This window comes from Sceloporus undulatus, chromosome 3 (genome assembly GCF_019175285.1).
Source record: "Sceloporus undulatus isolate JIND9_A2432 ecotype Alabama chromosome 3, SceUnd_v1.1, whole genome shotgun sequence".
Taxonomy (NCBI): Eukaryota; Metazoa; Chordata; class Lepidosauria; order Squamata; family Phrynosomatidae; genus Sceloporus; species Sceloporus undulatus.
The window spans coordinates 173,988,434-173,998,098 of NC_056524.1; the positions used below are offsets into that span (position 1 = coordinate 173,988,434).

The 9,665-nt window shown below is 41.1% G+C and overlaps 1 protein-coding gene across 1 annotated transcript; it reads right to left on the reverse strand.

Moving 5' to 3' along the window:
- Positions 1–853: 853 nt before the first annotated feature.
- Positions 854–7,628, reverse strand: LOC121924706 (dnaJ homolog subfamily C member 9-like). Its single transcript, XM_042456043.1, has 5 exons — positions 7,403–7,628; positions 3,906–4,046; positions 3,042–3,296; positions 2,046–2,132; positions 854–1,299 (listed from the first exon to the last, which is right to left on the reverse strand). Exons 1-5 carry the CDS (start codon positions 7,580–7,582, stop codon positions 1,183–1,185), a joined length of 780 nt encoding a protein of 259 aa, XP_042311977.1. The 5' UTR covers positions 7,583–7,628; the 3' UTR covers positions 854–1,182.
- Between the last annotated feature and the right edge of the window lie 2,037 nt (positions 7,629–9,665).

Below are 9,665 nucleotides of genomic sequence, written 5' to 3' on the forward strand. Positions count from 1 at the left end.
GGCTTAGGAAACTTTCTTTGGTTAAAAGTAATGTTTTCAAGTAGCAGTGAAAAAAAGTGGAATTAGCATGGGGATGAGGCAGAGTACGACCAACTCCTCCTTTGCTTTGTTAACAGCAGTATGGTGTAAGGTTTTTTTGGGGGGAATACTACTTTTTACACACATGTTCAATGTATTATGTATGTTTAAACTATTATTCTAGGTATTTTCATTACTTTTGTTCAGTACAATTTCTTCTATTTGAGACCTTAAGAAGAGAACACAGTGTTCCCTCTGGTGGCAACAATATTTTTGGCAGATTCTTCACTGGATGTTGTATAGCTGGGCTTGAGTCCTGACAGACAAACCTGTCTAAATGGAACGTTTGTACTATCAGGAACTTGATGCATACTCTTGGTTGTTCTGCATGACTACTCTCAAACTCTTTGGAACTAAATGTAAAAAAAGAAAAAAGAAATCTCAGTGAAGATGTATATCCTTATCTACATCACAAGCCAGGGCCCTCATGAACACTAAAAGAGACCCGTACTGCAGTCTGTTTCCAAGCAAACATGTCCTTCCTAAATTGCACTGAGTAATTCATAAAGAGGTTTCATTTCATGCTCCTCTGCTTAGGAGACCACTACTTAAAAATCTGTAGGAACTATGAGTGATTTCCCACCTTCCTGTACCTTAAATACAGTACTCATACTCAAGTTCTTGGAAACTGAATGGCACAGAATTACCTGCTGTATCTGTAGGAAACGGGTTTGTTTTCTTTTATATGTGTTTCAGGAATGAGCAAGCCATTACTAAAAGCTTTTTGCAACACCTACCTTTCAGAAACAAGTTTATTAATTTAAAAAAATCCAACTGACAATATGCCTCATTTAATGAGAGTTAAGTATTTTAAAAAGTGACAAAACATTGTCGCCATAAACAATATTGCTTTGTACAAGTTTGCAAGATTTTTTAGACTTTCACACACTTTTTAGACCAAAAGTTTCTTCATTTTTGCTAGACACAGTAATAATCCTGCTAAAGACAATCTAGAGTCCTACTGCACTTTGAGGAGCTTAATAGCTACTTTAATTTTACATCTCACCACCTCTTCCTGGATGTCTTTTACCCTACATCAGTTGCAATTAATTGATGAAAGCATGTATTCCATTGACTTCCCAAAGAGGTTCATGTTTAAATCAGTCACTTCACTCTTTTGGGTGCTTCTTTTTTTCCTCCTTTTTTGGATTTAGTTGCATATTTTGCTTCCATCTGAGCAAGAAAGTCATCCATCTCCTTTTGTCGATTTTTATTTCTGCTCTGTTAAATGGACCAAACACAAGCTGGTTAAATAAATGCATAAATATTTCACAGGCTTCAACTACAGAAGGCTGGACACTTTTAGTAAAATAATTCAGAAGGCATGATATTTTAACCAATATTTTCAATAAGCATTTGTAGAACTAATAAACCATATTGCTGTATGAAAAAGATTGTTCAAGGCAAGCGATAAGGGAGGAGAATGCTACTCTTTGTATGCACTGCTGCAGACAAAAGGCTTGCTTGCCAGATAACTATAATGAAGGGTTCATAAGCAGTTCAGTAAGACTGCACTGTGTCATTCCGCTATGTACACAAATCCCATTGCCACAGTCCAGACTCCATCACCATGTGATGTAAAATTAGGATTATAGTTTGAAGTTGATTATGCTAAATATTATTTGTAATATTGTGAAGTCTTCAGCCAATTTGGGAGAGCCTTCTATGAATCTTTATGGTCCACTTTTGGACTTTTATCATTATGAACAATTCTATATTATCTGCAATCCTGTTCCCAACTGTTCATATCTGACTTTGCATCCTTTAAGAAAAAAATAAATTGTACTGGTCCAAATACACAAGGACCACTCCTTCTAGCTGTCAGGCTATCCTGACTTTGAACATTAATGTTAAATATTAAAATGAATCTTCTGAAGGCTACAAACATAAAATAATGAAAGACTGAAAGCCCCCCCCCCCCGGTCAACAAAGGCAATGGCTTAACTTGCATCTTTCTTCAACCTTACTTGAATTAGTGCTTTCAAGTCATCATCTCCTTCACCAAGACCTAGTTCTTCTCTGGATTTTTCTGCTTCTTCAGCTTCTTTCTCAGCCTGAAACAATAACATAGTTGTTGACATTTTGACTGAATAATTCATCACAGCAGCCAACAGTAGATGTCCCAGGGTTAAAAAGGCTGATACTGTTTGCTTGCCTTCATATAGATTCTACAGTTTGCATTAAATTATGATCACACTCTCCATGCCATGCATTTTAAAAAAATGAAACTACAGCATGGCATTCCAGAAATACTCATCTGAGAATTAACAACTATAATGGGTTAGGAGATTGTTCCCCTAACAGTATTTTGAATTTGGTAGGTTTACACAAGCTGTACAAGAAATAAAGTCCAAAGTGTGTATTTATCATAGTCTCTTTGTTAAGCTACTGGAGTGGAGAGAAGAAGGGAGCCCATAATGAAATCCATAATCTCCATCCCTGATGTGATGTCACATCATGCTTCCTCCCTTGTCTTTGCCTTCTAAAAAACAGTAGTTAATAAGGTCACAGCACAAAAGCTAAGGGGTCTTGACTCAATCAGATCTACTTCAAACCCTAAAGGATGTTATATTTACAAAAGAATGGACATACAATCTGAAATGGAACATATATTAAACTAGGAGTGTGTAACTTCAATGGGTCTAGCCACCAGTTTTCTGGGAAACCATGTGGACTGCCAAAACAATTAAAAACAAAACCAGAGTACCAAAAGCCAGAAATCCAGTTCCTGTTTTGAAAAACTGGCATTTTGTGATGTTAAACAATTGGGACAGACAATTCACCTTTTTTTTGTCAGAAAAAGTAGTCTGACAGCATCTGAAGGCTGGTGGGGGGGAGCTCTGGTGGGACTGCCTTTTGCACCTATTGTGCACGGGTTAAACAGACCATAACATATCTAGAATTGTATATAATGTCAGGCATTCTAAATTTTGCAAATAAAATCCTATTGCAAGAAAGCATACCCTCCTTTTTCTTGCATTTATCTTCTGCTTAGACTCTTTCACAAAGGCTTTATATGATGAAAGTTCCCCCAAGTCAATGGCATGTTGGATAATCTTTCTTATTCTAGGCTCATCTGTATATTCAGCACACAGCACGGATTCCATAATTTTATCCATATCGCCTTTAAAGTCCTCATATGCTGCTTTAATGTCATCCAGTTCTTCTGCGGAATCTTTGTACTTCTTTTCAAAGTCTTCAATATCTTTTACAGTTATCTATTTGATTAAAAAGAAAAAAATATATTTCATGAACTTTCCCCCCAGTTTAAATTTTCTTATATGGACATCTAGTTTCCATCCTTAATTCATATTTATTTAAATGTTTACTGTCTCTGTAATTTGCATTCAGCTCTACTGAGTCATTATGGAAGAATTAAGAAAATGCTCTGTCACAAAGTTAAAAAGCAGAACATGAATGAGCAAAACTGACAAATTTAACTGACAAGATGGAAGCTCTTGGAAAGGATGAGACTTCATCAATGTATTGAAGAGCTGTCACTCTATATGTACTATAAAGAACAGAATGGGACTTATTTATACAAGTGCACTGAACAAGTTTCATCAGGAAGAAAAAGTTGTACACTGAAGTACTTTTTATGTGTGAGAAAACAGCACCACAGGATTTACATTTTCCAAAGGGAAGGCTCTACTAAACTGCTGCAGGAAAAACAGCCAAGTGTCCTGCAGCATCTAAAGACCAACAAATGCATTACATTTTATGAAGACTCATATTTTGCAAAAGCTTTAGAAAACTGTTGGTTTAATCACTCCAAGCATGGCACAAGGACCCTCTGACCTAATCCTACAAAATCAAAGACAACCTACTTTTTTGAAGAGCAGCCTCCAGTACTCTTCCCAATCACGATCCTGGGTTAGCACGCTTGACTCCTCATCCACAATCCCTTGCTCATCATATAGAGCCCGCTGCTCCTTGTCACTCAGCACTGCATACACCTTCCCTAAGATCTGAGAGGAGACAAAACAAAAGGCATTCTAACCATCCACTAAGAAACAACCACCCACCCACCTATTCTCTCTGACAGACTAGTAGGGCAAAGTGGTTTGAGTGTTGGACTACGCCTTCGGAGACCAGGGTTCAAGTTCCCAGCTTGGCCATGGATCCCACTGGTTGACTTTGGGCAAGTCACATCCAATGGCAAACTTCCTCTGAACAATTCTTGCCAAGAAACCTCATGATAGGTTTGTCTTAGGTTCGCTGTAAGTTGGAAACGAGTTGAAGGTACACAACACACACACCACTATATTATCAGCTTCATTCCCTCAAATATCCATCCCAAGCAGTTTGAATGCTTGTCAGTTTGGAAACAAAATAAGACTACCCAAAATAAGGCAGTTTTGTCTACATATGTTAGGGGTTCCCTAGGGAAGCAATTTACCATTCGAAATAAAGCCTTGAATCTTAAGACCCCAAATAACACAGGAACTGGAAAAATGTTATTTTAGTCAAAAACATTTGAAGGACCAAAGGTCCCCAACACTTGGTTTAAAATTAGTGGACTGGGCGATTCTGACTAGGCTCACCCTAAATTTCACCCCTGTGATCTAGTGCTTCAAGGCACTGCAGTTGCCTTATGGAGGTTCCTAATGGAGAGGATAATGATGATGATTACTTGATTTATATTTTTCTCCATGTGAGCTCAGAATCGGTAGTGTCTCTGTCCTCTTATCTTTCCTGAGTACTATAGTATGTGAAGAGCAGAAAGCTTTAACCAGCCATAGGACCAAATGAGTGTGGGGATGCTGTAGGTTGGAAACAACTTGAAGGCATGTAACAACAACAACAACATCAAAAGGGTCTGTAGGGAGAGGGACTTAGCCCAGCAAGGGCCTACGAACTTCCAGGACTGACACCATGGCTCCTCGTCCTCCAAACTGAATAAGACCCAGAGCAAGAGGTGTATTTGGAAGAGGCTGAGGGTACTTGGAAACATTCTGTTGCAGACCAGTGCTACTCAGTGTGGTAGTCCATGGACCAGTACTGGTCTGAAAATTAATAGCTACTAGTCTGTGGCATGTTTCCTAGAAAGAAAGAGCTGTCACCAATAGCCACAAATATGGTACTGGTGCCTGGCATGTCGGAAAAAGTAAAATTGCCAGTTTCCTGCATCAGACAGCTTGAGAAGTACTGTTGTAAACTACATTCCTGTTATTTTCAATCCAGCCTCTTCCAAGGAGCTTCATGGTCCTATACAAGCAGAAGTCTAGTTATTGGGTAGAGGTAAAGGTAAAGGTATTCCCTGTTGACAAGGTTGTTAAGTTGTGTTGGGTTGTAGGGAGCGGTACTCATCTCCATTACGAAGCCAAAGAGCCAGCATTGTCAGAGGCTACTCTGTGATCATGTGGCCAGCATGATTGCACAGAATGCTGTTTACATTCCCACTGGAGTGGTATCTATTTATCTACCTGCATTTACATGCTTTCGGACTGCTAGATTGGCAGAAGCTGGGACTAATGACAGGAGCTCACCCCATCAAGGGGCACCTGGGCCTCAAACTGCCAACCTGCTGATCTTGCATCCAACAGAGTCAGCATCTTAACCACTTGAGCCACTGCGTCCCATTCAGATTTGCCATTCAGGTTATTGGGTGGGGAACACAAATGGGCATTGCCGCCAATAAGAATTCTGTCCTCCAAATGCAATTTCCTTTCAGTCCCCAATTTTTGAGCATTGCAGATACAGAGAGAGCATGGTGTAATGGTTTGAGCACTGGGCTGCAACTATGGAGACCAGGGTTCGATTCCTGGCTCTGTCATGGAACCCCACTGGGTGACCTTTGGAAGTCACACTCTCTCAGCCTGAAGGGAAGGTGATGGCAACCCCCCCTCTGAACAAATCTTGCCAGGAAAACCCCACCTTAAGAGTCACAATAAGTCAGAAACAGACTTGAAAGTACACCACCACCATCACAACTAAGTATTGTACTTTAAGTACAGTGGAGGACCAGTGTTGGTTTAGTGGTTTGAGTATTGGACTAGGACACTGGTTAGATTACCACACAGGAGCCCTGGTAGTGCAGTGGTTAAATGCCTGTCCTGCAGCCACTCACAAACCACAAGGTTGTGAGTTCAATAACAGCCAGGGGTTTCAAGGTCTGCTCAGGTGTGCATCCTTCTGAGGTCGCTAAAATGAGTACCAGCTTGTTGGGGGCAATTAACTTACACACTGTAAACTGCTTAGGGAGTGCTTAAGTGTGCTGATAAGCGGTATAGAAATGTACTTGCTATTGCTATATACTAATACTTGTTGTTGTTGTTGTTATCATTCTGTTTATTTATATCCTACCTTTCTCCCAGTACAGGGACTCAAGGCAGCTAACCAATTTAAAACAGTATCAAACATTAAAAATACAAAGTTTAGAAAAACAATTAAACAATTCAAACAATTAAAAAACACAACCTTATTACAACCTAAACATTTAAAACTTTTTACAACAAAAACAAAAACAGCATTCATATCAGTATGAGAAGAAGGCACTACACACTCTTATAGTGCTGCTATTCTACTTTAACTGCTCTGCCTCCAGTTGCATTCTGGGATTTGCAGTTTAAGGGGGGCATTTAGAATTCTCAGCCAGATACTTCTTAGGCCTCACCGAACTACAAACCCCAGAATGCAACAGGGGAAGGCAGCCAGAGCAGTCAAAGTGGAATAGCAGCACTATAAGAGTGTGTAGTGACTCCTTCGCATACTGATATGGGTGTTTTTTGTTTTAAAAATGTTTTAATGTTTAAATTGTAACTATGTTGTGTTTTTAAAATTGTTTTAGTTGTTCAGTTTTTTAAACTATGTATTTTTAATGCTTTTATACTGTTTTAACTCTTAGGCTGTTTTAAATTTGTTAGCTGCCTCGAGTCACACTCTTTCGGCCTCAGAGGAAAGCAGCAGCAAACCACAATGTGGTTGTGATGAGAGACCAGGGTTTGAATCCTTGCTCTGCTGCGGAAACCCACTGGGTGGCCTTGGGCAAGTCACACTCTCTCAGCCTCAGAGGGTGGCCAAGGAAACTCGTGGTGGGAAAGGACTTGAAGGCACACAACAACAACACAACACCACAACCTCAACAGCACAACACAAACACAACACAAACACAACCACCACAACAGCCCAAAGCCCCCTCTAGTCCCCTTCCCTCCTTTCCTTCTGGAGCAGTGGTTCTCAACCTTTGGGCCTCCAGGCGTTTAGGACTCCAATTCCCAGAAGCCCCAGCCATTGCGCTCATTGTTCGGGAATTCTGGGAGTTGAAGTCTCAAGAGGCCCAAAGGCTGGGAACCCCTGTGTCCCGGGGTCCCTTGGTAGGTACCTGGAAGCGGGCGGTGGCCTCCTCCTTAAGTCCGGGCTCTGCGCGGTCCGGGTGGAGCCGGAGGGAGGCCTTGCGGTAGCCGCGCCGGATCTCCTCGGCCGAGGCCCCGCGCCGCACCCCCAGCGCCTGGTAGAGGTCTCCGGCCCCCAGGGAGGCCCGGCACTCCTCCAGCAGCCCCATCGCTTTTCCCGCCAGCACGCTTTACGGCCGCCCCGTCGCAAAGATGTCGCAATTCACACTCAAGAGGCCCCTCTCTTTATGACCTCAGATAGAAAAGGAGTGGCCCCTCCCTCCCCTCACACACACACACACACACAGCGCTCCCAATACTCTTGTTGCTGTGTGTGCCTTCAAGGCCTTTCCTCAAACCTATCATTCATGGGGTTTTCTTGGCGAGTTAGAACAGCCCTCCCCAAACTGTGCCCTTTAAGGGGTTTTGGACTTCAGCTCCCAGAATCCCAAGCAGTTGTAGTATTGGTATACCATCCAGTGAGAATCACTCATTATGATTTTAAGGAAAAGCAAAAAACAAAGCAAAACAAAACAAAAAAAACCTTGAGTCTTAAGTAATGCTTGTCAAGCGGAAGGGGATCTGTGTATGCAAAGATAGCCTGGATGTTATATATGGGGTCCTACTATATAGTCCTGCAATGCTTCCAATATTTCTGTTATCGAAAATAAAACCTCAGCGTTCGTTGTTGTTTATTTTTTTTTCTTAACTTGTTAAACAATGAATTTTTGTGGGAACCTTGCTTTTCTTTGTCTTTCTCAGACATATCTGCAGCTTGCAGAGGATGATAAAATCGTTATGAAATGAAATGAGTCATGTGGAAGAGCATATGCAGAATTGGGCGTGAAGACCTTATCCGTTTAAAACAGAAGGACACCGGCCGAAAGAAAGGGAACTGCAAACAAAGCTTCCAAAGCAGGGCTACGACAGTAAAGAAAAAGTCTTTGGGAAACAAAGTTGTCTCACCTGAAACAAAGGGGAAAAAGCGAAGGCAAAGCAGTCTGAGGATAAGTTAGAAAATTGCTTCTCCCTTTGGATTGCAAGAAGCTGGATCATGTATTTGTGGGACATCCCTAAGGTTTTATTTTTGTTGACGTGTCCCGCTATTGGAATAAATCAGCTTGTGAAAAATTTAAGGAATAGCTTGATCATGGGAGAGAAAGTGCTTTCTCCATAAATGTGTAAATAATATTTCTCTTATAAGTTAAAAACCTTTCTTGTTAAAGGATGATTGTATAATATCATATCTTACCGTTTACTAGGAATCAAAATTGAACGTGGGCTGCAAGTCAGGTGTGTAAAATATGTGTATCACTGGAGAAAGCATATATAAGCCTTGTAATTAAACTACTGACCTACAAATTTTCAATGGTATTTTTCATCCCCATTTTTATATGTGTCAACAGTGCGTACTATTTATACAGCATTATGGGAATAAAGTAGCAAGTTTGTTTTTTTACAATTTAGTTTCCTCATTTTATTCAAATCTAAAAATGCAGAGGAATTCCTGAGCTGTTCCTTCTGGCAGTGGGGTGTTTACACTCAGTCTGCTTCCATTTTCCCTAGAAGACAATGGACCACTAATTAGCAGACACAAATCCTCCCTGCATACCCTCCCACCCTGAGGCCTTGCCATTGAACAACATGGAAATCACTCCTCCTACACAGGGTCACACTGTGGTTGTGTATGTGTGTGTGTGTGTGTGTGTGTTTGTGTGTATATATATATATATATATATATATATATTATGCACCACACGCACCCCACTCTCTTCCATGCCAGCATTCCCTGAAGATGCCTGCCACAGATGCCGGCAAAAACGTCAGGAATAAAACTCTCCTAGAACAAGGCCACATAGCCCAAAAAACCCCACAAAAATCTTCAGGAGAACTTTCTGACTTGTTCAGCAGTGGCATATGCTGCCTTGGCATTTGATGGGCTCCTTGTCGTTGGGGTTTTTAAACAGAGTCTGGATGGCATCTCTTGGGAATGCTTTGAAAGTGTATTCCTGCATGGCAGAATGGGGTTGGACTGGGTGGCCCTCAGGGTCTTTTCCTGTCATTCTGGGCTGTACAGTGGCCTATTACAAAGACTGCCAGCTTCATTTTAGGGTTCTCATAAGTCCAAAATGGCCTTTTAGTTCTCTTCCAGCCCTGTGACTCTAGGATGCTCTAATTCAGTGGTTCCCAAAACTGTGCCCTTTAAGAAAATTGTGGACTTTCATCTCCAGAAGCCTCTGCATGTGGTCAACT

Excerpts from the sequence above, each read along its gene's own strand:
- LOC121924706 (XM_042456043.1), bottom strand. The coding sequence starts at position 7,582 with ATGGGGCTGCTGGAGGAGTGCCGGGCCTCCCTGGGGGCCGGAGACCTC. Across the intron at positions 4,047-7,402 it reads AGGCCACCGCCCGCTTCCAG|ATCTTAGGGAAGGTGTATGC; the intron begins GTACCTACCAAG and ends GTCTCCTCTCAG. Across the intron at positions 3,297-3,905 it reads GGAGGCTGCTCTTCAAAAAA|ATAACTGTAAAAGATATTGA; the intron begins GTAGGTTGTCTT and ends TTAATCAAATAG.